The sequence below is a fragment of the Zootermopsis nevadensis genome, unplaced genomic scaffold (genome assembly GCF_977971745.1).
Source record: "Zootermopsis nevadensis isolate Lab colony 2312 unplaced genomic scaffold, Znev_1.0 Znev_ptg000010l, whole genome shotgun sequence".
Lineage (NCBI taxonomy): Eukaryota > Metazoa > Arthropoda > Insecta > Blattodea > Termopsidae > Zootermopsis > Zootermopsis nevadensis.
The window spans coordinates 811,515-838,712 of NW_028259142.1; the positions used below are offsets into that span (position 1 = coordinate 811,515).

Consider the following 27,198-nt stretch of genomic DNA (forward strand, 5'->3'; position numbering starts at 1 on the left):
CCCTGCCAGCGATCATTAAAATAACAAATAATACGTATTTAGGTTAATTCCTCAAAGAAAAAACAACGCGGTGCAATTACAAAGCTCAGTCCCGGAAAAAAAGCCACTGTTTATTGCTCAAACCAACGAAACACATACACACAACGCGGGAAATCACTCTTAATTGGCTGCGAACGTAGTTACAGGTTCTTTACACACTGGTAACCCCTTCACGAATCGGCTACCACCCAACACTCGCATGTCGGAGAAGTTGCCGCCTATTTAAGGCGTTTGTCAAAGCTTGTTCCGTCGAGTACGTTAGCAGGTAATGAGGACATCCCCAAGTGACCGAACATTAATCAATTAGCAGCATGGCGGTGAAGCGTCCTACTTCGTGACAAGTGTGAATTAAAGTAAATAACATAAAGTTACCGCCTAAGAATACCAATGTCAAATACAAGTAACGATATTTTTGGTGTCCAGAGCCTCAGAATGTAATGAGTTGAAAAAATACCTTAAGCCTGATTAGCAACACAGAGGACTCGGGTCACTGGACCCGATTCTCGCACATTCACACCTTGTCTCCACAAAATCCATTTTAATACTCGCAGACGCCCATTCGATATACACGACGTTTCGGGAGCTATCTCTGCTTCGATGTTTAGGCAAACGATCCTTGTACAGATTGAAATCATTTCATCCTAGATTGCCGACGGCTCTCGCATTTGAAAGGTTCTGGGTTCGAAAACCACATCGGTTTCGGAGGGACGCGTCGCTTCTCCTTCTAACCGACGACAGAGGCGACGCTTTCTTCCGAAACGCGCAGAGCCACCGTTAACGCCTAGAGTGTAACAGCGTGCTCTTGTGTCCGCAGACCCAAACATCCCCGAGACGGGGCAGCAACTGACCAAGTCGTCCTATGGAGATGGAGGCTGCTGTTACGAGCATTGCGGCCGGACGACGGGTTTCTGTTACACCGACCGATGCTTCGGCAACGTCACCGCCGCAGACGTGCCCCCGCACCACTGCGAAGCGACGGGCCGCTCCGGGAGCCCCTCCACCAGGACGACGGTGTTCTCTGCGTGCAGTAGCACCAGTGCTACGAACATAATGGTGCACCCGCCCCTCGGCGGGGCGGCATCGGGGGCGGCACACGCCGCCCACAAGACACTACTCATGAACTTGTTGTTGCATATAATATTCCTTTCAGTGATCGGAATGGTGTTCGGGCAGGGGTTAGCATAGTGCGAGGAGCAGACGCTCGCAAAACCCACGCGTTGTTTTGTTAATGAATACACGTATTGCAAAAAAAAAAAAAAACTAACCTAAGAAAACCGTCGAAAGTCGTCAGATTTGTAACACGTAACGCAACAGGAAAGTTCAGAATTTGTATCGCCTGAGCTTATTATACACACACTAGAGAGTCGACGGAGATCGATCTCGGAGGATATTTGCCGTGGTCGAGAGGAACACTGCTCAGTCTAGGTCTCTTCACAACGGCAGTAGGCGGCTCGGCTCGAGGACCCAAGCACCTGAGAGTGTCCCGCTACGAGGGGCGACCTCCTCATTCTCCTGCCAGTAGTCAGTTTGGCAACGCGGAACTGAACACGTTTAACACGAATGTAGGAACCCAAAACCAAAATCAAAAGCAAAAAAGTACAGCCACTGAATGAAGTCGGGAATGGCCCCCAAAAATCTGTCACTGTGAAAAAGATTCAGATGCCAAAAAAGCCTTCGGACGTAACATCTAAGCTTTGAACAAGCGGCGAACTCCAATTAAAATTGATTTTGCCTTGGTCCCAGTTAGAAAAGATTAGGGAGACTTTCTTTAGTTTTACCAATTAATATGTCGCCGACTTCCAAAGACCCGAAAGAGGGGGCCAGACACGAGAATTTAAAGGCTAAAAATGACAAAGCAAGCTGAGGTTCATAAAACGGAAGTAATTTTCAGTTTCAGGAATTCACTAAGCCAACGCGTAGAATCCAAGGTAGACTACCAGTAGCAGGCTTAAATTGGACGAGTGACCTCCTTTAGGAATGCACTGTCTCGCTGGTGTAGTGAATTTTAAACCTAGTTCGTGTAGCAGTATTTGCCCCAAAGTATAATCGACGGATGGTAACGAAAGTCACCGCCTTCATTAAAATGTTATCGTGGTTAGTTTTGTATTTAGTCGCCGTGTGTATTAATGAAACGATACTCGAATACAACATCAGAGAGCAAACAGTGTTGAGTAATTTGTCTCGTTCAGGCCTCGTATTCATCAGCTCGTCTCGTAACAAAATTTTGTTTGTTTGCTCAGAAAACGTTGAGTCCTTCGCACTCTGTTCGATTGTTTTCTTACACGTGTAATTCATTCTCTTTTGTCGCAATAAATACATTAGCAAGGCATATCTCGGCTTGATAGAATACGAAACATAAAAATATTTTTTTTTATAAATTTTAATTTGATTTTGGAATCCTCAAAACGGAATGACGAGCATCTCAGGAAAACCGAATTTCAGCGGCTCTGAAAGCTAGCCTCGAGCGGAGCTAGTCTGCCTTACTAGGTATCCTGTCGGCCATGAGACGAAGAAGTTGTAACAACCAAGGATGCTGATGAGGAGAGGGGCGGGAGGGCAGTGGCGGGGTGGGGCGTCCAAGCAACAGACGATGACGCCACGTGAGGAAAACGAAAAGTTCACCATGTTTGGTTGCTATGACAATCTGTCACGTCAGAGCAAGGTCACGTGGTACAGAATCCTACGTGTGTGTGTGTGTGTGCGTGTGTGCATACACAGCCGAAAGGAAACCATTTATGTCTATTTGCTTTTTGAGTAAGAGGGCCTTACGAACGAAAAAAAAAAAAGATAGTTCATTCTTAAATTTTTTTAAAAAATAACTATATAAAATTTTGCCAAAATGGTACTTTACAAAAAAAAAAAAAGTTGTTAGAAGCAAAGATTAACAATCATAGCAAACGTGTGGTGCGCAGTGCGAAGTATCCCATCAAATTTGAAGCGACATGCATCGTTCTCAATTTTGTAACGGAGCATTACAGTAGAAACGATGCCCAATCACCCACCACTAAAATGATCCCTAGTCGTAGAGGACTCAGATAGTCATGTCAAAAACTAAACGGTATGTTTATTTTACTGTGGAAACTCATTTTTAGTCCAAAACAAATTATAATAAATATTCATTATTATTGTTATTATAACCAATATCGATAAACAGTGCAGCCATTCGCAGTTTGGAATTCTTAAGGAAAAGAACGCACTCACAACACTTCATGCAATGAAACCTGTGTTCTTACCATTAATATAGAAATTTTAGAGGTACTATAATATAAAGGGTGTCCATGGTTTCACTTCCTTGTTTCTCCACTATCACAAAAAAAAAAATCTTTCCGAAATGTATGTTTCAGTTTTGCAGTACAAACGTTTTAGAAAATTAAAAAAAATTCAGAAAATAAAAATCACGAAGAGACCAGACGAAGGCGTGTTCTATAGCAAACCTAACAATTGTAACGGTGTAATAGCAAAATACGTAAACTATGAAATAAATTCTTTAAGTTCTGACTCTGATAGAATCTAAATGCATAGGCAGTAATGCAATATTTGTTCGGCCCTCGTGGTCCAGTGTTTCAGTTCGAACTGAAGGCATAGTGAGAGCTGGGGGACGAGTCTGCCTGTCACGAACTGCGCCGCTCAGTGTCGTACTCCACCCAGTACACGCGGGAGTACGTCGCCAGATAACGGAAGCTATTACGACGACAGATTAATCTATGTGCCTGACACAGGTATTAGAGCCAAAGAAATGTTTCACATTGGACTGGAAGATACTGACTGACTGGTGTTTCATAAGTGCTTACTGCCTCCATCATCAGGGCGATGAGTGAACTCAGTAAGCAGCTCTGAAATGCCGGTTAGTATCTACCACACCACACGGCGAAGGAACCTTCCAGACGACAGCCATCTTCATCTTATAATTATCCACGTTTGCAAGCAATACAGTATCGCGCTTTGAGCGACAGATTATATACGCTGGCTTTCCACCGAGAAGTTCAGAGTTCGTGTCCAGAACAACACATGGGCAATTGTAGTAGAATGACGAGTGATAAACCACTCGTCTCGCCCCTGGGGCTTGCATTGCGCTCAGCCAGAAATCACGACCATCAACAGCTGACGCCACTTGCTTTGCAGCTCACTAAACAAAACGTAGACAGACACACGCATTGCTTTTAGGCAGACGCCTGCTCAGATGAAAAGTGTTTGTGTTTTACGCACAAGCATGGAGCATTCTAAATACGGCCAGTTCTGGACAAGGCGAAAGACACAAGATAAAAAGTCGATCGCGCGAGAAGGGTGAAGACGTGTGGACCTGACTGTCGCTGATCGTGGCAGACGGCGTACCCGTGAAGCATTTCCTCCTCCCATCAGGATTTCAGTTGCAAACAGATGCACGCTTAGAAAAGAAGATTTAATTACACACGCTTTCAAATACTTAATTAGACAGCTGTTAAAAATAGGCTCGAAGCAAAATCATTCATCTTGTATACTTAAAATGCGTGGGTGTAGAGGTTAAGAAGAGAGTAACATTTATTAACTGTGTTGTTCAGCTGCCACGGAGCAGAAGTCATGATTACGCAATGGAACAGATGTTTTTTTCGTTTCAAGATTATTGTTTGAAGGTTAATTTATGTATTCAAAGAAAAGTAGGAATCTGAGTAGAAAATGCCATACGTACATTTGATGTGAGATGGTACTCAAACATGCAGGGGGTGTGGATGTTAACTCGTTATTATAATTTTCAGAAGCTGCATAGTGCTGGATTCTAGTGGTCGCATCATTTGAGAAACAAGCTTTGTAATGTGCCTAGCGTCGCGAGATGTCTCTGTGTCCAGTAGACTGTTCCAATTATGTCAGTGAGAGAAGGGTAGGAGGACAGTTATACCACTTGTTGGCAATAGAACGATTAAAGAAGAATTCGGACATTTCATTCTAACCACGACACGGCACTTCGCACGCGGAGGCCTGGTCGACAAATGCCTTGCCAAGTGACGCATTTAAATTGCAGACAGGAGTGGGAATTAGAGTGAACGCGTTCTTCACGATGTAGTGAAACAGAATGGCAGATTCTTCAATATAATTTCAGTATGTCTTTTAGCAAATATCCCAGTAACTCTTAATTCCTTCGCCAGAACGAGTGAGAGTTGTGTCTTCTCGCCTTAATGCGTTTAAACTATAGGCAGGCAGCGACGCACATCCGACTCTCGTCAAAAGCACTGAAGAACCCGGGAGGGGGGGGGGACGCTGAAGGAATGTTTGGTCACAGTTAGTTGAATGTGTCTACGTACAGGACAATTCTGTAAAGCAAAATGTCGAAGATGCCGAGAGAAACTAAGAATTTATTATTAGTGTTAGGAAGCTGAGATGGTTCGCAAGCCATACCACAGACGTCGTCGGAGAGATTGCTGGGAAGGGGTCGGCGTCGGAGTAGCACTTAAAGACTTTTGTTCTGTAGTCTCCGTGTCGGCTTTACGAAACTTCCGAACGAGAGAAAATCGGTGACAATCGTTTCCGACACGTCGAAGGCCTCTTCGTAATCACATACTTCACGATTTTATAACAAGTATTTGAACTTTGAACTTTTCGAGTCTAAAACCAGATGTTTCCAGCTTCTGTAATCCCCTTCTGGACGACGAATCATTACGTTATATTTAAAATTCTGTTCATTCGCACCTGTCAAAGCGTCCGGTTACGCACCTGCGGACAGTGCGAAGGCTCAAGGACCCTCGTCACGAACAAAACGGAAAGCGCGGTTCACCAAAGTGCGTTCACAACCGCCTCTTCGCTTCGCCATTACCATCCGCACGTAACAACTCGAGAACCGCAGAACGGATATTCAAGAAATTTGATACTGGGGAGTTTCAGAATTTGGGTGCATCCAGGCAACAAGAACGGGAACTTTGCGTGAAGAGCTGTCTGCACTTTTGCGCCCGAAGTCACCACCCAGGGATTCACCACGTGGTGAATCCCTGCGCCAATTTACAAACGTCAAATTCTGGCGAAGGGGCCATAATCATTGACGCCATGCTTCAGCTTTTTAAAGCTGAAGCATTGCTGAAGACGTCAGCCAGTGGTACATGACGATCACTCTCACACACAACAAACCACTGAAATTTCCCTTTTTCTTCCCTTGCTCTCCAGAGTGAGGTAAATTTGCGTCTGCCGACGTCAACCGAGTAACTGGTGATCGCGACCCCCGTACTTTGAGGAGGAAATTCAAAGACTGACATTTTCTCAAACACGTTTAAACTTGTCTGCATTTGCGCAAGCTCAGTTACAAAAATCGATCAGCGGACTGACCACTGATCACGGTTCCAACGGGAAATCTTATAACGTATTCGCACTCTCTCAAAATACCAAAATTTTAGACGAGATCCATCCAGGACTTTGAGAAACTAAACGTGTCAACTCACGAAAAGACACTATTTTTTTTCGAAACTGCGCGTTCATTCACGCGAAGAGAGCACGCGCGTGCGTCTTGATGTTCAGTGGGTTGACTAATCTTAAGGTGCATTCCGCACAGTCACTTATCACAAGGTTCTGCACCTAAACACCAGGGCCCGCCGACCACTGTAGACTCGCGTGCCACCTAATTCTTAAAGCTTACCACGTGTTTATTGTTTCCATAATATAGAACGTGTCTCGTAGTCGATTAACCCTTTGAAGCCGAAGCTCGTCTTCATAATATTTACGAATCCAGACCGTACCGCGAAGAAAACACTTCACCTCACCATTACGAAAATCAGCTGGTTAACCCTTTGAAGCCGAAGCTCGTCTTCATAATATTTACGAATCCAGACCGTACCGCGAAGAAAACACTTCACCTCACCATTACGAAAATCAGCTGGTTAACCCTTTGAAGCCGAAGCTCGTCTTCATAATATTTACGAATCCAGACCGTACCGCGAAGAAAACACTTCACTTAACCATTACGAAAATCAGCTGGTTAACCCTTTGAAGCCGAAGCTCGTCTTCATAATATTTACGAATCCAGACCGTACCGCGAAGAAAACACTTCACTTAACCATTACGAAAATCAGCTGGTTAACAGATTGTACGTCAATTCTAAACCAATGCTTCTATGAGGACCGCCTCCTTGCCATGCTATATATATATATATATATCCGTCCGTCCGTCCACACAATTCTGTTTCGGCTGCCGTTCTTTGTTTCCCTGCTCACAAATCACGTGTCCGATCCTGATGTCAGGGGGATCCCCGCCTGAGCCGACCAAAGTCAATCCCTGTTCCACCGCCATCAAGTAACAATTCCGTCATTCTCTTTTATATAATCTCTGTAGCTGACACAAAGTTGTTAAATAATCAAGCAAAACAATTTTACCTCAATATCATCATCACTGTCACAGAAATCATTACTAATCGACGTCTCCTACCAGTAAGAAAGAAATCCCTGCGACCATTTTACATAAGCCGCGATAACCTGCTCTTACGTCCTTCTCGAAGTCCGACGTCATTAAATAACCCACTGAAAACGTAATCCTCGACAAAGATTTATCATCAAAGAACGCTGAGTCTGCTGGGTTCTTACGTCGTGTAAGCTCGTAGGTAGTTACTGACGTTTCGGAGGCACATACTGCCTCCATCTTGAAGCGCTATGTTCCGCCGAGACGCTAAACCACCACCTACAAGGTCGCTTTATAACTCGGAAGGCCACTGTGGGGAAAAGAATCTTATAATGCTGACATTTAAGCCATCACGAAGTCTGTTATCCGCCGAAATGTTTCGGCCCCAGGACAGAGGCAAGACGTTTCGGAGACACAAGCCGACAGAGAGGAGCTTGGCGTCTAAATAGTTCAACCAAGTCCGTCCGTCCGTCCGTCACTTGTTAACAACGCGAAATTAGGCCGACCGGGGGGGGGGGGGGGGCAGAGTGGTCTGGTTAGAGCCGGAGCGAGCCGGCTAGCAGGGCGGGGCAGAACTCTGGCTCCGCAGGATCAATAGTGACAACAGCACCGTCCTGGGCGGAGCGCGCGCCAACACTTACGACTAGAGTCGCTTTCGGCTTAGCCACGTTCGAGCCCCGACTGATCCGAATTTGTGCAGCCGCTGTGAGAAATGGGTTGTTGAGGACGAGGAGGGCCCAGGCGAACTGAGGAAAACCACGAAGAACAACACGACGTTTCGGAGGTTTCATTCCTCACATGGTCGAGTGGTGGCGTTTGTCATTCGTTCAAAGCATATGATCTGACAAATACAAATATTCAAACGGTGTTCTTCGCCATTCATTGCCGCTCCAAACTACGGTACAACGCGGCATCTGCTTATACGCCTCATTCTTTCACGTGCAAGTGAACTTAATTTGTCCGCGTGTAACTAACTATCTCATAAGGAAATATTCCTTCTTGAGACGCTTTCAGTCGCTCAGCTAGTTAAGAAATTAATTTCATGAAATTCACAACATGCCGCCAACGTCTTCATCCTCAGCCAGATGAATCCAATCAACACCCCCACCCCCAGCCCTATTTCCTTAACAACCATTTTAATATTATCTTCACAACTATGCCTGTGTGTTCCAAATGGTCTCTTTCTTCAGAGTTTCCAAACAAAATTTTGTATGCATTTTTAATCTTTGTTTATTAGTCTTTTAATATATTTTTAACACACAGGCTTTGCAATTCTAATACCCGAAATTCTGGTATTAAATATTAACACGATCAAATCAGGGAGTGCGACAAATGATAAATACGCACAAAGTGTTATTCGGAATGTAGGATTTCAGGTTTCCACGGCGGTGAGTCTGAAGATGGCTGCCTTCTGGGTTGTTGCGCCGGGTAGTCTGGTAGAAGTGCACCGACGTTTCGGTGGTCCATGCTGCCTCCATCGTCAAGGCAATGAGTAATGATGATGGAGGCAACAAGGACCTCTGAAACGTCGGTGCACTTCTACCAGACTACACGACGCAACAACCCAGAAGACAGCCATCTTCTGTTACTCGGAAAACATGCAGCAAAATGGTCAGTAGGAAAAGCCAGACGTAGATGGAACCATAATATGAGAATTGATCCTTAGTAAAAACCAAGGTCGGAGAGTGTGGACGGGACACGAGTGGATCAGAACTGCAGCAGTCGCGGGCTCCTGTCGAAAACTGTAACGAAATTTGGTTTCCATAAATCGAAAAAAATTCTTGACCTCTGTCCCTCGAGGTTCGTTAACAGTCTGGCCTCACTTTAAATCAGAGCTCGTGGTCACGGTAAGGCGATTTCTATCAGATATTCGCCCCGAAGAGGGAGAGCAAACTAACCTCAACATTTCGTTACGGGCGAAATGTCCGTGTTTCGAGACCGGTTACTGGCAAACCGAAGCCAGACGCAAGTCTCACGCATTCTTTGTCGGTCCATAACATCTCTTCTTTCCCTTTGGATACAAAAATTAGGGCAACGCGATTTCGAAACTTTGACATATCAAACCGCTCCCCCCCCCCCCCCTCGGCAAGCACCCCTTCCACCGTCCCCCGGGTACATCCTTCGCCAGCGTCTAGACTTTCGCAGGGATGGCTGGATTTTCTTTAAGGACATGTTTCAGTTAATCCTGGCTAAATGGGGGTTGATTACAATGTGAGATTAAGAGCCATGACTCATAAAAGTTCCATCTATGAGTCTATTTGTGACTTGGCCATACAAAAACGTTCCTCAAGAGACAGAACTGCCTAGAGTGAGCGTCGGATAGTTCGGTAATGATTCCACCAGGGTCGTATCTACATTTGGATTCTGGGTGAAACTGATAAAAGAATTAACGGTGCAACCAGTAACTAGATGTAATCTGCGTACTTCAAAAATACTGCTCACATAAAGTCTGTTTCTTCCGTCATGATATTTTTTCCAGCGAAATAATTGAGATTAGTTCCTGGGACGAGGCTAAGCACATACCGCGTGATGAAAGACTGGCCGCATCAGAAACAGAGCTCTTTTTTAAGACCGCGTAACAGCGAAGGAACATAAGACGACTGTTCAGTACGACGAGAGCGAGGAACGTCCGCCCTCCGGTGTGGGTTTTAAAAACCTAAGCATCAGATTTAGGACCACTGACGTCGAATCCTCCCCCCACAACCCCAGCAGGATTAAATGTAATGAGCTGTCTAGTTAAAGGACACAGTTAATTAAATCTAGATCGCGTAAAAGAATTGCTTTCTTGGCGAGGACCTGTTCTTCTCCTTCTGCCCTGTGGCCTGTGTTCGTGGCAGGGGCAGATTTCTTAATGTGTTATTAGATTTGTCTAAATTTGAAGACGGGAGATTTACGGACGCAATGAAATCCTTTAAATGTCCACCCATAAAATGAACTTTCAATTATAAAACACGCTTTCAACTATCGGCAACTTTCAAGAACGGCGAAGCGATTACACAGGATCGCTGGAAAAAACAAATTTCCAAGTAGGATTTGAGATTTTCACGGCGGGTGGGTTGTTTCGCCGCGTATTCTGCGTCCATCATCAGGGCGGACGCAGCAATAGTACACGGCGCTACAACCCAGAAGACAGCCATCCTCTACGTAGATTTCCGCCCACTGCGACACACTTCGTAGGGTTCCGGGTTTAGCTCTCGTGGAAATTACAATTACACATACGAACACAAAAGGACCAACGTGACTGCGTGGGGCTCTGGCGCTGAGATTATTCTGTTCAGTAAGAAAGTTCGCGCGAAATGACATGCGACGTTAAAACGGGAAATCAGATTATTTTACGCAAACGAGGACGTTTACGAACGCGGCTGTACTAACACATTATCCTCAATAATTTACAGTTGCGAATTTGCGAGAAGGAAATGAAGACGTTTGAAAACCATTCAGACACGAACAATGAGGTACGTCTTTGTTGATGCAGAAATAAGAACCAATCATTTTAATTTCCGTTTTGGAACTGAATACACAGAGAATGAGCTTCCTGAAGAAGACAGACGAGCTGACAATCAACCAATGCACCATTACGCGATTTTGGTTCTTACAAATGTCTGCGGCTATCACGTGATGGTTCCGGTGATGACAATTAGAAGAAAATAATTTCAAAACACGAACAGTGCGTTTCTGGGATGGGAAGGATTGACATATAATAGGCTCTACTAGGACTAGCGAGCCTATTTATTACTAACGTTTCGCATAAAAACATTTCTTAAATGTCTGTCGCCATGCGAATTGCAGCAAAACTAACCAATACCAAATTTAATGAAAATCCGTTCAGCGATAGTCGAGTTTTTACATGACGACAGACGGGCGGAGAGGCAGCTAAGTCCTCGTACCGAATCTTAAATAAATCCCTTAAAATGGGCTAACAATAAATAAACTAAGTATCACTATTAATTTCGAAATTTTACAAAACCTTACATACAAAATCTAAAAATTGTGACCTCGAAATCTCCATCTCCGATCCTCCGATATTGCCTTTCGATTTTCATCTGTCAGAATCCCTCAGGGTACGGGCATGAAGACAAAACAAGCGGGAAATTAGCGTTATAAATACGCGGATGCTAGCCTGGAAACAACTGAGAAGCGCGAGCCGTACGAATTTCTAAAGTTATTTAATGAGGTCAGGCGGCCAACTCAATCAAACATTCGGGCAGCCACACTCCGACTTTGCTCAAAATTTATGGAGGCAGTGTTAGGATTTTTATGAACAGAGTGGTACATATCAATCATGCAACACGAAACGCGCCTTTTTTTTTACGATTTTAAAATTCTGTCCGTACCGCAAAGAAAACACAACTCTTCTCCATTACAACGGCCAACCTCTTACCGCTGTTTAAGGAAATAATAGGTGTTTACACTCCGTGAGTAAAATACAGGGTTACTGAATTTTAAAGTAAGTGGTACATATAGTTACCACCTTGATTTAAATGGCCCAGACACTGGCGACTGAATAAAATCACAAGTTCAGCCGACATCCAGTCTCGATCGAGAGACGAACTCGTCACAACGTTCGGTCCACAGCTAGTGAGATTTTCCTCACTAACTACCTACGTGCATTATATAAACCAGCGTTACTCAACCTACGGTACGCGAGTCAATGTTGAGTGGTAAGCGTACTAAGAAAATCAAAATATAATATTAACAGAAATAAGTTTTCCCTGAACGCATTTGGTTAGTGGTACATTTGATGGGTTAAATCAGAATTAGTGGTACGTTAGCGAAAAAAGGGTGGGAACCCCTGACATAAACACTTTCGAAGCGATCTGTTGGCGTACTGAACCGCTCTATTTATATTCGTATTAATGTCGCAGGCAGAAAGATTGATTAATGATGTCTTACAACACAGATTTAACGTTTCACTGCATTGGCAGTTTGTCCGTGTGGACAGCGACTGCCTGCATGGCAAACCACAGCACGTGACGCTTCAATTGGTGTTTGTATATGTAGCACTGAAAGGCTGAAACTCTAAAATGAAATGAATACCTCTTGCAATTTTCGAAAAGATTCACGCCTGCGAAGCCAGTGTACCACAGAACGCGGGAGAATATTCAGACATAACAAGTTAGGATCCGGGGGATGATCGTTAGCAAAAATGAACGGATTCTGCCCTCGTTCTATTGCCAAGGTATTAAGGGTGTTGCAAACAAAATGTATGTACAGAATTACAGAAATTAATAAATGACAGAGAAACGAGGAGTGTCAATGTGATTGCGACGAGTGTGCAAGAGAGAGACAAGTGATAAAGAGAGACAGAAGATGAGTTGAGTGTGTGATTAGGAAGTAACTGTTTAAATAGTAGCGAGAATCCACAACCACACTATTATGTAATTGCATTTTAACACAAACAAGAACAATTACTGCAAAAAAACAACTTAAATACTATTAAAATGGTCACGAACAAAAGTACAGGTAACTAAGAAAACAGAAATAAAAACTGATAAGTCCACATAGCAACTGTGAAGAAGCACGGTTCCACACAACCTCTTAGCCCAGATCAATGTTGTTGATAGTACAGTTGACAATAAAGATGAATTTCAGAAAAAAAGACGGAGAAATCAACCTTTTTACTGTACCATGTGTTCCAGGTAAGGGATGTTCCGAATTGATATATATATATATCGGTAATTATCGATAAATAAAATCTATAATTATTTCGATATTATCGGATTATCGATATTGTCAATATGTCTACATTCCGTTATTAATGTTCGTGCCGATAAATGCTGATATAAAACCTAATACTGAGCATCCTTACGTGATAATGCACGTTACAATCATAATCTGTGGTAAACTCATCATAGCTTTAAGATTTATCAGCGAAGCAGCCATGTCAAAGCTCAGATAACTTCATCACTTAAAATAAAATAAACTTGTCACAAGACAAAGATAAGAAATCGAATATCTGTTCAAAGTCCCGAACGAAAGTGAACTTCCTTCGTCAGAGTTCTTTAAATAAAAACGTAATGTCGTAATTCAATCGCGTGTTGTTGGTATAACTGATAAAGGAGCCCCTTTCTGATTTCCGTCAGTAAAATTATTACAGCGATCAAAATATCACAAAATGAAGACATTCTTTTGTGATTTTAAAGCTGGTTTAAGATACTTAGAATTTCATTACAATATTGCAAGGGGTCTCTTGCGAATTCGACTTCGTGTGAAAACTGTAAATTCTTGGTTCAAGTCCAGTTCCTATATCAAACGCCAGACCTGGTTGGTGGTGGGCGGGGGGGGGGGGGGGGGGGGGGTGTCAGACTACAAAAGACGCTCTGCGGAACAATGGACAAGGGGTACAACTCCGTACTGCCTGTTCTTCTTATGATGCAAAAACTTTTTTAAGTTTGTTGCAACTTTAAAGAAAAAGAGGTGGTTTTTTTTTTTGGGGGGGGGGGTTCGCGGTGAGGATATAACAAATGAAAACTGTTGCTTCAGGAACAGAGTTTCTCTCTGTGACATAAAACCGCGCTGTCAACACGCGTGAAAATTTGTGTTGTTATGAATCGCGTTTTAAAAAAAAAAAATTGGATTTGCTGTGGCTGAGGAAATATTTCGAGAGGCCCACAGGGTCAAAGTAACCGTTCTGAACATTGGCTATATAACTGATCCACCTTCTATCGAAAAACGTCTCAGTCTAAAAACAAGTGTTTTGGAATCAGATTAAACATTTTATAACCAAGCTAAATTATCACGCTAATACACGCTTCGATTTGAAGGCATGAGGAATAGATCCCATACATAAAGCCCCTAAGCGAAACTAAATTATATTTAAGAATTCAGCCCGTACGTCAAAGAGAACACAACCCGTCTCCATAGCAACGATCGCTTGCTTAATACTGATTAGGGAAATACGTAATGAGCATTTTAAACAGTCATAAAAGCCTCTGTCTGTACTGAAATAACCTGAATGAACACTGAACCGCGTTCCTTACAATTCACGGGTACTTAGAAGCGACGGCAGGAGACACCGTGACTGGTACTTTTCGTAGTTTTCCTCAGTCCCTCCAGATAAAGACAGAACTGCAAATTAGGCCACGACCATTTCCTTCCATGCCCTTTCGAAGTAACTTTTTATCATTCGACTGTATGTTAGCTGAGCCACTAGTGGCGTCGTGAGGTAAACCAGGATATCAGTTTTATTCTTATCTTATCCGAGGAAACGGTGAACATAAAGATCAAATCTCAGGCGGAATACATGCGAGAGTCTGCGGTAAACGGATTGCTACGAGTCTGTTATATATCAGCACCTCCAGGAGTCCCCCCCAAAAATAAAAGACGCGATATGACAACGTCGTTTCATAAAATGGGAAGCCATTCAGACTCGTTACGGGGCTATCAGCGCGCGCTCTCTGGAACCATCGACGCATACGTCATGCCATCTGATGAGACTCACACGGCCACAGAAACGAACGACTTGTGAAGACGATCATCGGATCAGAGGCGTGTGGCTGAAACTGTTCTGTTCTGTCACGGGGCAAATCAAGTTAACCTTGATAGACTAAATTATTCATTTATTCCTTATTTCTCTTCTGCTGTGCCAATCATGGACTCTGAAGGTCGTCGGATCGTAAGTTCGAGCGCTGTCCACCTCCTGCCAGGATCACGGGAAATGCAATCCCTCACTGCGCTGTTCAGACAGCAGATTATTTTGTAGGCTGCACAGGAAACGCGTACAGAACAGGGGAATGGTCGCGCTGTAATTCAAAGCGCCACTAGACGTGTAAGCCAGCTGGCAAGTGTCCCTTACTGACTGTAATATAATGCGAATTTGAACGATGACTTCAGTCCAATTATACAGTCAACAGGTCACGCTGGGAAGCGTACATGTTGCTTCAGGTCAATTAGGTCAATGTTTGTATGTTGGCAGAAGTTCAACGGATGGATCACAGTGGCGAGCGCCTGCCCCTTCGGTGTCCCCGGCGAAGCGTTTGCCGAATCCCGTTTTGGGGTTACTTGTCGACTAAAAACCACTTCACGCGAGACCGAAATATGATGAGCTGTAGACGGTAGTTGAACAGCCTTTATCACGAAGCTCACTTCCGGAAACATCAAACATGAAGCAAGGTACCTGAGATTTTTTTTTTTTTTTTAGTGTTCTGTCTGACGACAGGTCCATATATTATGAACAGGATCCTTCCATCCTTTTCTCGGACTGGGACCTGTTCATATACGTTCTTGGCAGATGATCCAGAAGTGGTTTGCCATTGCCTTCTTCTGTGTGTGAATGGAGTAATTGTTGGGATGCCACGGAGGAAAACTCCGTGTTGCCTAGACCACGGCCTTGCCCAACACAAGTTATAAATTCGGGCACCGCCGGGAATCGAACCTGAGACCCCAGGATTACAAGGCCAGCGTTCTAACCGCTAGACCACCGTATGTGACTACAACACAGTCTCTTACTTTGAAGGATAAACATTAACTGCACGTGTCTGGAAACAGAATGACAAGGAAAATATCTTGAATCACGGAAGACGATGTCGTTGTCTTATAATATTACACGAGAGGGAACTTTGGTGGTTTGTATACGTCAACTGGTATCATAATACAGGAGACCCTGATGCGTGTGATTCATAGTAAGGACGATTCAGACACTGAATGCACTTCTCGTGTGGCAAAGACGCTTGGAAATCGAGCAGAATCACATTAAGATGTCAAGGACGTCGTTAGGATCAGAGTCGGGCCTTCCGTATTAGCAGCGATGTCGACTGAACCTTCTGGTTGTGGCACAAGAGAGAAGCAAGTTAGCCAGCCAGTTTAGCGCCAAATGACGTCAGAGGATCATCGTGCATGGTCCTGGTGTAACAACCTTCGAAGCCCGCCCCAGCAACACGCGCCTGGAGGTAGACTACCACACAGACCTTCTTTATGAAGTTATACAAACATGGCGTCCACGCGAAATGTTTTTCCCTTCCCCTGTGACTGTGATAACGAGCCACTGGAGCTAGGCCTGTGACACGCATGTAGACTGCGTACATAAACTGCGATTTGCGGGGCCGTGAGGGCTGAAACGTCGTGTGACCTTGTGGAGGGTTGCAAACTTTTTTTTACGGGATCGTCTGGTTATTACAGCGGACCATGGAGGAAACCACGACACTTTAAGTCAGTATCACAAACAGGATTATATTACGAAAAAAAGAAGGAAAAAACGCATATTTAATGAGACGCGGAACATTTAGATTTAGCAAAAGACATCGAAGAATAATCTAAAAATGTACTTAAGAGCCTAATGTACAGCCCCATCTTACAAGCAAGACGCATCATTATAAACTTTAATTTAGGTAAGAATCCTTATGAAAGTTCATTAAAATCCGCTTAGTGCGGAGAGGCTCTGGTTACGCGAATGAATCCTTCGAAGTCAATTTTCTGTTAGCAAGTTCTTCAGAGCACACTTAAACAGCTTACGGTCGGCGGAACAGTGCTGACAATAAAAACAGCAGCAATACGGGAACAAGAGAGACGCAATGCAAATGTCATTCTTATTTGCATCCCATTTAACGACGATGCTCCAACTGCAGATGTTACGCAGCGTTGAATTAGGGAGGAACGTTATCACGAAAGATGAATACACAGACACTTTGAACGAGACGGTCGTGGCTCATTTGACAACACTATCCCAGCATTCGCTTGGAGACACTAAGGAAAATCACGATGATCCTCGTTTAAGACAGAGAGAAGGACGGCCCTGCGCTCAAAGAAACTGGCTTAACTTTAACTGAGGGCTGTTTCTTTGTCCACAATGGACTAGGGACTGCGTTAGATTCCGTAAGGAACTCACAGAGGTCGCAGAGGTCAGAGTTCTTGGTAGTAAAGCATGCTTCAACGGCTATGAACACGCTCGACTCATCGTCTTCGAAAACGGTGGAGTGAATCTGCAACACTGCAGACCTCAACGACTGACGAATAAGAACTTCCCGAAATTAGACACTAACTTTCGAGCAAATGCACACAGGACAAGATAAATTATAGATTAATGTAAAATATTTGGACACGGTTTAGTACGTTTCCAGTGTGAGGCACGTCGAAAATGCGCTCCTTCGCCATGACTGTAAATTTTTACACACGCGCAGATTTTTTTATTCTCCTATAGAATACGCACGACTGACTCGCTCAGTGTCTGTCTGCGTACGGCGGTTTGCCGAACGGGAAAGCGACTGCACATTTGCGCGATCGAAGTCTCTGTGCGCTGTTCTTCTACACAAAAGTGACCTCAATAAAAGCTGCATTTTTTTTATTTTTTATTTTTTTTTTTACCGGAAACCTACACCACGCAAAAGTTCTGGATCCCGCATCACATCACAGCTGTCTCCGTTCCCACACCGCAAGTTAGAACAGCCACTGCGTTTACAGGACTTATATAAAGAAGTACCATCCCGAGATACTGCAAGCACTGGGACGCAGCTTTTCACGAAAATCCGTCCACTAGTGACGCACAAAAGCGAATCGTGAGACGAATGAGACAATCAAAATAAACCCGCAAAATGCATGCGTTGGGTTATGTCCTATTTAATTATTCCCAGCTTGTTCAACGACGCTGCCAACAATTCACACCATACAGCGTCGGGTTCGATTCCCGGCGGTGCCCGAATTTATAACTTGTGTTGGGCAAGGCCGTGGTCTAGGCAACACGGAGTTTTCCTCCGTGGCATCCCAACAATTACTCCATTCACACACAGAAGAAGGCAATGGCAAACCACTTCTGGATCATCTGCCAAGAACGTATATGAACAGGTCCCAGTCCGAGAAAAGGATCGAAGGATCCTGTTCATATGGACCTGTCGTCGGACAGAACACTAAATAAATAATAAATTGGAAAGGATGTGGAAGGAAGCGGCCGTGGTCTATTGTAAACTATCATGCCGGTTTCCTTTCGTACAAGAACGAAGGAAGATAACGAAACAACTCGGTCTGTGTATCCGACATCCGCGTCGAGATGTAAACCCTGGATCTCACGAAAACAACGTACGATGCCACCCACTTGAGCGACATTCAGTTTGTGATGAGGCCCTTGGTTCTTGCCTTCTTACCCGCATATTAAATCTCTTAGACCACTTTACGGATTTAGATTAAATTTGGTGGGGAACACACACTGAACGAGAGATGAAAAATCACATTTCCCAACTCATTTTAGTGACTGATTACAAGACCCTTTTAAACGGGCTAATTCGCGATTTTACGTGAACCTAATAGATCCAGACATAAGACAAACTGTTACTAACCGCGAAAACCTTTTTCCAGAATCCCAATAAAATGGTAATTCTCAGACTCTTTGCCGTCGCCATATGTCTCTCGGGAAATGTGTGAACAGAACGGAAGTTTCCAATACGCTACCCACAGGAACTGTCTGGACAGATCAATACGCGTTCTCCGGTAAGTGATAACTACTTCTTAGAACCCAGAGCTTCATTTTCAGAGTCGCAACGCGAATAAGCATTGGCACAGAACCTAACCTAAAAGATTTTCTTTTCGGCACAAGAACCGGATATTACGCCTGCCCAGCCGTGTCGGTACGGAACCCAAGGTTCAAAGACTGACAAAAAAAACTGGACTCCAGTATGTCGAACATAATGCACTTCACCACAACAAATCTCCTTTTAACATCCGCTTTAATATTATCTTCTCATCTCCGTTCCGATCTTCCTAGCGATAGTTTTCCACGAACTTTCGCAGTTAATATTTTCTCACAACGAAATGCACTCCTTCAGAATTTCTATCCCTCCGTGGTATTGCTGTTCAGTTACGTATTAACGACGCACATCTGTTGTTGGTTGTCATAGTAACGATATTAGAGGCACAATACATGTCTCTTGTTTCTGGTTAAATACAGACCTTAAACAAGTTTTAAATAAATGTTACAGATTTTAATGAAGTACCATTTTGTTAGATAAGCGGTTTTTGAGTCGAGCGGTTAAGAAGATTCCAGAGCCTTAAAAATGTATTTCTGAATAAAAGATTGATGTTTTTGTAAACATGTTTCATTTAATGCGCTGGGAATTTATAAAACAGATGAGTTTTCTTAAATAACGACCAACATAAACCAGATTATTAATTTCAGTCCCAACAAAAGAACAGGCGACACAGAAAATAACACTTCATAATAGCCGTGTCATCTCCGGAGCATGAGACGAAACAGCTGCCGAGGCGTACAGATGTCATAAAACGACGCAGAAGCGCCCACCACCGTCTGTCCAAGCGGAGGACGCCCTGTTCTGGCCCATTTCATACTGACCCGGCGACGCGCCTACCACAGATGCATCTTGCGTCGACATCGCAGACAGTTTGGGAAGAACTTAGGTAATTTATGACAGAAAATAGCTCTTAATACAAGTTTTATGACCTCCCAATATACTACATTCGATACTCTGTTACCTGCATGGTGAAGGAATCGAAAATATTTCACATATTCCACGAACAGCATTCTTTTAAGAGACATGCTCCATAATTTTTCATGATCAGATACAGCATCCGTACAGACCCTTACTAAAATCTGGACAAATAATCTGACATTTATCAGGAAAAAACACAAACATTGTCCAGTGCTCTACAGGAGAGCTCATTTCTTCGTTTCATTAATAATTAAATCCGTATCTTCTACCATCATCTTCGCAGTTCCTGTAAGCGTTACAAACACATGTCCGACGGAAGGAAATATTAACTTCAGATGCTAAATTCTGAGGTGTAATCTTCTGTATGCAATGAGACGATCTGTTACTTTTATAATGGCCTCGGCGACAGATAAGACGTAATATATATTTTATCTGTGATATTCCAAGACCACAGCCAGGACAGAATCCGCTAAGAGGACAAGGCTACCAATCACATCGCGTTACCAGTTCATTAACATTTATACACTCTGATAAATGTCTACTAAGGCTGTACGAACCACGCGATATATTAAAGCACAGGTTATACAACGCCAAAAGGCGTGAGGAGCGATCGTGAGTTTTGAGAATGCAAGGATTTGTTAGGAGACGGCAAAATCTGTTTCCAGGACAGTGAGAGCTACGTGTCGTCTTGTCAGGCAGGAGTAGAGATAGAGAGACAGGCTGAAGGCAAGGAGACATGACAGGGCAGGTAGATCGGAGAGAGGGAGAGGTGATGGCAAGATGGATTACAAGCAAACAGACGCCACAAGCTCCTCTCAACTACTCCCTCGGTTGAGCTTCGTATCGTGAAGCACCCTCTTCGAACCTTCGTCGATGTCGAGGATTATGAACTACAACGCGGTTTTATTAATTCACTTCTGCTCGAAAAATAGGCCGAAACCACTTCCAATGCCGTAACATCTAAGAAATCTGTCAGGAGCTCAGATTATGAAGCGTCGAATCAATAACCAATTGGAAGGGATGTGGAAGGAAGTGATCGCGGTCTACAATGAATGTGTTATCGTGACATTTTCCTGGTGGAACTGGGAAATACCACGAAAAACCTCAGCCACGAAAGCCCGATTTTCGGGTAGAGTTTCGGACAGGGCTGCCATCCACTTGGCTGATCGCAGCGAACCTCAAGTTAGAAGTTTTCCAATTTTCACATGTATTTTAAAATTCTATTTTTTTTTTATTATTTATTTGTAGTGTTCTGTCTGACGACAGGTCCATATGAACAGGATCCTTCGATCCTTTTCTCGGACTGGGACCTGTTCATATACGTTCTTGGCAGATGATCCAGAAGTGGTTTGCCATTGCCTTCTTCTGTGTGTGTGAATGGAGTAATTGTTGGGATGCCACGGAGGAAAACTCCGTGTTGCCTAGACCACGGCCTTGCCCAACACAAGTTATAAATTCGGGCACCGCCGGGAATCGAACCCGAGACCCCCAGGATTACAAGGCCAGCGTTCTAACCGCTAGACCACCGTGGCGGTATAAAATTCTATTACAATTCCTTTTATTGGTAAGTAAACGTAATTCGTTCAATACGCTGAGATAGATGGATCTGTTTTGACCAGTTAACAATTCAGTCGGTGCATGTGCGTGTTGCGATCTCATCTGTGAAAATCTTAAAAGCCCCGAGAGCAGAAGAGGTCTAGAAACCGCTAGTCCGAGAAAACACAGTCGCTGTCAAACGGAGTGTCATTAAGTGGAACAATTACAAGACTGACTGGGACTCACATCCGCACTTTTAGTGCAACCATAAAACCAAAGGCTATTATGCTGGCACGCAATCAGATCTCCTGGACGCCCTGCTTTATCGCTGCAAGTCTAATGGTCACAGCGACGAACGAAGCAGTCGGAAAATAAATACAAGATGCGATTTCCGACATCAGTCAAAAGTGAGAGTCTTATTTCTTTGTACTAATGAAAGAGTCACGTGAGAAGAAGTCTTCGACTTGCAACACTTTTAAGGAATAATTCCGAAGAATGAAACGTAAAAAAGGTCGCGATTCTAATAACCACCACACACAATCAGACATATAGACCAGCCCAAAACCAAGAAATGCTGTCGAGTGATGTCTGAGTTATTGACGGAGGTAGAAATTTTTAATGCTGTCGTCTAACCTGAAGATGGACGCGAAATGTTCTTCCGAAACGTCAGTAACCACATAGCCTACATGACTATACCGCTTCATGTCATAACCCAAATTAGCACAATGTAGACTATTACGGCCCTAATAACAGTCTACAGACAGACGGACAGGTGTAGGCAGAGGTGTGCACACAACGTTCGGTAGATGGACCGGAAGATGTGGGGTGTGAATGGGCAGGGTGTAGGCGGCTGGGTGCACATGTACGTCGGTTGATGTATACATGGATGCGTACATAAGTGCGAAGAACTCCTAGGATGGTGGGTTACGCCGTGTCGGAACTGTTTCCTCTTTTACGTTATCGATCTTCTACGATCGCAACGCTTCGGGAGTTCTTTCTGCTGCCGTCTTCAGGTAAATGGATGGCAGAAGCCTAATCCGTTGGCCTCAGACCTGCGTCTTTACGACGTTCATAACACCCAGACGATGGTTAAGTTAAATAAAAGACAATTTAGTTTGTTAGTTGAATGTATAGAAGAAACTGGCGCCGATAACTGATTCACGTCTTCGGTAGACTGACCGACCGACCCCGGTCGTAGAAAGAGGCAACCCCACGCTGCCAGCAGCTGAGAGAGCTGGCTGGAGCAGCTTCATCGATCCGAGAGCTGGGCTCGACCCACTACAAAGCTCTCAGCGCGGGGTTCGAGTCCCGCCCACCGGACTCTAGTAATCACGTGTCTTACAGTCAGCTGGACAGCCCGGAAACGAACACGCGACGGGCAAGAACTCCGCTCTGAGCAGGATCTGCCTACATTACTCCAGACAACGTATAAATTACACCACTTGAAGCACTCGGAAAACATACGACTAGATGGGGGGATAATATTAAAATGCATCTTGAAGAGGAGGCGTATGATGTCGTGGATTGGATTCATCTGGAGCAGGGAGCAGCGGTGGGATCTTGTGAACACGGTAATAAAATGTTTGGGTTCTACGAGAGCCGGACAATTTCACTAGGCGAGCAAGAATCAGCGTCTGAAGAGTCCTGCTCCAATGACAGTTGGTTACTTAAGAATCGATCAGCACAAAACACAGTCCAGTGCGGTAGCGTCTCAGTTTTTCAACTGCACAGATCACAGGCCTAGAAGTACATGGAAGGCAGATATCGTGGCCTACCTTAAGGTATTTTCCTACAGAATAATACAAAATAACCGGTAAAATTATTTTTATAACGCACGTCTTCAGTGCTTTGCAAACTAGATGACTCAATTTCATTAGTCTTCAGAAGCGAATCGTACACTCAAGAGTTATTTGTTGTTTTTTCCAGCCAGAGCTCCAGTTACGTCATTTCCGAAACGCCTGAGCAATCAGTCACATTATCTTCTAGTCCCTGATTCTTGAGTTCGTGAGGCGCTCCTGTAACTAGCTTCGTCTGGATTCATTTCCAGACAGGTTTGTTTATTGACTGTCAGGAGGGGGGGGGGGGAGAGTAAATCCATTGGAAGTAAATTGACGAGAATTACGCAAAGTGCAACAGACTACACTTCAAACAAACGAGAGACCGAAACAGAACGCTGGAGTGGACTTCTCCGCCAGACGAATCTCAAAGCCACGCCGCTGACAAGACATTTAAACGGATGAATAAAACGGACTGTGTAAATTTGGGTGCGTCCGATTGGAGGAAGTTATACTGCAACGCTGCCTGCGACGATTGGCTCTCAGAAGCCGGGCGGTTGCCTGTCAGTGAGGACGACAAAGCTCGCAACTACGGGCAAGGGAAACGAGACTCGTCCATGGCTTTGCTGTTGCTTATCAGTTCGCACTAAAAAAAACGCTATTTTTTTATACGAACAGGAGAGATGAAACACGCAGACTTCCACGGTACATCGACACGATTAATCGAATTTCTCCACAATTAAACAACGCTTCTAAAGCTGACAGTCCGTCATTCAGCTGCCCTATTAACCATAAAGTTACCGTCTCAACAATTAGGGGAACCTGCTTAAAGTAAACACGTCATCTTGCGTGTTGAAATCTTTGTCTCAGCCCAGAGAGGCTGGCTACATTCAAGTCGGGGGGCTGTTAAGAGGCGTGTAGCTTGTTCCGGCCACACCAAATCCAAGACAGCAAAGAACAAACAGAACCTGATGGACTTCAGGAAACTTCCGTCTTCACACACAAATGCTTCTCAGAAAATACAGCCAAAACACACTGCACACTTCTAGGCTTCGGTCCAGAGTAGTCATGAGCGTTGCCCGAAGTGTTTCACATAAAACGTGCTTCACAGACGTCTTTCAGGCGCATTAGTAATAATTCTTTTACACGACTAAATCATATTTTACGTAATTCGTAGGTCGCGTGCCTCAAACCTCGAGGAAGCGTCAGCGGTCTCGTACATTAAAACCGGAAATGGTCTTCTGCGGTGGCTGTGGAGGAGCGCAAACCGAGAGCAGAAAGTCGCACGTAGTCCGAATTCTGGAAATGTTTTGCGCGTCGCTTTATATACGTCGTAAGAATTAAGCGTCATTTTACGCGGGTACAAATTCACTGGCGCGCATATGAAAATAAACTGTTACCAAACTTGCAAAAGAACCATTTACACAACATTACGAAATCACAGAACACATTTAACGTATTCGTTTAAACACGGGTCAAAGAATGTTTAAAACGGGATTTGCAAGTAAAGCGAGAACGTGCTCTTGTCTATGCCGTAAACGAATCCGGAGTGGTAATCGTACAGCGCCGTGAAGAGGCGGCAACTTCTCTGACACTACTGCACTGCGTGTATCCTATTCACGAAGTATAAGGGGCACCAGTCAACACGCTCGATCGAATTTTATTTTGGAAATAACTTTTTGAGATACATTAACACAGCGAGTTTTCAAATCTGCAGAATTTCTGCTACTCTCATTGTTTTCTCTGCTTTGATTAATTTGTTTCTTTCACGAATTTAAATGAAAATTATAATAGACTACACACAAGTACAGGGAATTTTTAATGCTTAGCTTATGAATGAATATTACAAAACAGTTTTCTTTTCTGGCTGTGAATGTCTCTGAACAATGATTCACTAGCCACTGTCCACATGTCGCCTGCAAACATGTTTTATAATACAGGGTATACACAAAAGAATGGCGCGGTTTCAAAAGTTAATAAAAAAATTATTTCTCACCTGACGGTGTAAGGTGAGAAATGATTTTTTTATTAACTTTTGAAACCGCGCCATTCTTTTGTGAATACCCTGTATAATTAATTGGCTTTCAAATCAAGTGATCAGAACAGTTCATGTTCAACACGACCGACTGCTGAACGAAATACAGAGTCAATTTCCCACAGCTTGTGTCTATAAGATCCGTTTTAAACATCTCTACAAGGTTTCCCCACCAAACGTCTGTAAGTATTTCTTCGTGACGTCACAAACGAGAAAGTGACTTGTAGTTTCTCGCTGCATTCACTTACATTCCCCGGTTTACGTCATCATACGCCGATTCTAACATGCGTTAAACATCATGAACATTTTTTCTCGTAGATACGTGAGCAGGAAAACTTCTTAAATGAAAAGTTCAATAACAGACGCAAGGATTAAAGTGGCAGCGAGTATATTCTACTTTAAGGCAGTTGAACCTGGCAAATTAAGGCGAAAGACAAACAAACTTGCTCAGACACTTGTAACTCTGGACTGACCAACTTTGGCAACAGCAGACTTTGCGTACATGCTCAAAAAATGTGTGAAACATTTCATGTAAACGCGACTAACCTAACCTAACCCGCAAATTCTCTGGCCTCACGGCATTACAGAAAGTAAACTGGAAATTCAAGCTAATGAGCGAGAAATGTGTCATAAATTATGAGATAGGGTGGACATATAACACGCACGAGGAGATAAATGCATGACACTCGTTTTCAGAAAACCTTCACTTGGCAGACCTAGACGTAGATGGCGGAAGTTACGATGAATAACAGGAAGTGAGGGTGTGAAGGGGCAGGCAGAACCCAGCTGCCTCAGAACAGGGTCCAAATGTTGGATGTCGTCATCACAGTGACTAACAAATCTCCCGACAAGCCGAGAAACTATCATCTTCCAAGCAGGAGTACCAACCACTCGACCACGACGTTATGATAGACGCTTCTAAATCACGTGACAGCCCGATGGCAAACGCCCACGTCTTCCGCGCCTTGGCAGGAATTGCGAGCTTCACGTTCCGGCACCTTTAGCCCCGTTCCCCTCATCACACAGGCAACTACACTGAACAGAACTGGTGATGCGACGACAACTCCCTCTGACACCTCTCGGCGAGCGGCTTAGTCCCCGACACCGAAGCTTGAAAAACTTCATAGGATCTTCGCTGCGAATTCGCCACGGTTATTGATCAGAATGACAGCGTGACGTCATAACCTAAAGCCCCTTCATATACATGCATATTTAGATATTTTTTAAAGAGAGTTAAACAAGCATCTTATATTTCCAGTCAAATAAAATCACGGAACGACTCGGGACAGATCGGCACTCCTGCTTCGTGTTCCGGAAGTCCCGGGTTCAAATCTTAGCTCGGAGTGAAATGTTCTGTGGTTCCCGTCAGCCCCCACAATATAATATTTTCTTTATATTTATCAACTGCTTAATTTCGTGTCCTTCCCAGTTACAAAGTTAGCCAGTGACGAAGAAGAATTGGCGACAAGTCCTCATAGAGGACAATCACAGTAAGAGGGCGGCCAGACACACGGAGGAGCTAACAGCGCCTTCCGGTCTGAGCCTACGAAAATGAGGAAATTTAATTAACAGGAAGGAAATCAATATTAGATATTTCACGAACAACAGGACTAAACAAAAGACAAGAGGCAAGCGGTTCTACTCACCGTCTCGACTTCCTCGTTCACGGTGCGACGACAGACGTACGAGGCCACAACAGACCACCGCGACAACATGTCTGCAGAGAAAAGAAAACAAAAAAACAATGCGTTTTGTTCACAAAATGTTTCATGTGATAAAACGAACTAAAATCGTGTAAAACAGAAATAAAACTCTTGCACACGAACCTCGAAATTAAAATATACCTATTTTTCCTTTCGATAGAGTTGGCACCGAAACTTAATTTTCGGAAGAGAAATTCCATTCATACAGAACCAATTGGCTTCAGATGTCAAAGACTGACATTTTCCTGACAAATCCTGAAATTCCACCCTCTACCAAGAGAGGAAAAAAAAAAAAAATTGGGTGTCTAAATTTTACTCCCTTAAGAGCATTAGATTATGTGGAAGACGGCAGTGAAACACGACGCCCTTAATGATGGAACATGGTGATG

The 27,198-nt window shown here is 43.9% G+C and overlaps 1 protein-coding gene and 1 long non-coding RNA gene across 2 annotated transcripts in view; one reads left to right on the plus strand and one right to left on the minus strand.

Annotated features, from left to right (window-relative positions):
- The window catches only part of Mid1 (calcium-permeable channel component Mid1), a 61,732-nt gene extending 48,744 nt beyond the window's left edge, over positions 1-12,988 (plus strand). Inside the window, exon 3 of the mRNA XM_087346110.1 lies at positions 854-12,988. Within this exon, the coding sequence (XP_087202236.1) occupies positions 854-1,224 (371 nt within the window). The 3' untranslated portion in view covers positions 1,225-12,988. The remainder of the gene's footprint in view (positions 1-853) is intronic.
- LOC147874166 (uncharacterized) overlaps positions 1-26,828 on the minus strand; it is a 100,180-nt gene extending 73,352 nt beyond the window's left edge. Inside the window, exon 1 of the long non-coding RNA XR_015534443.1 lies at positions 26,753-26,828. This is a non-coding gene — a long non-coding RNA (uncharacterized LOC147874166). The remainder of the gene's footprint in view (positions 1-26,752) is intronic.
- Positions 26,829-27,198: the final 370 nt, after the last annotated feature.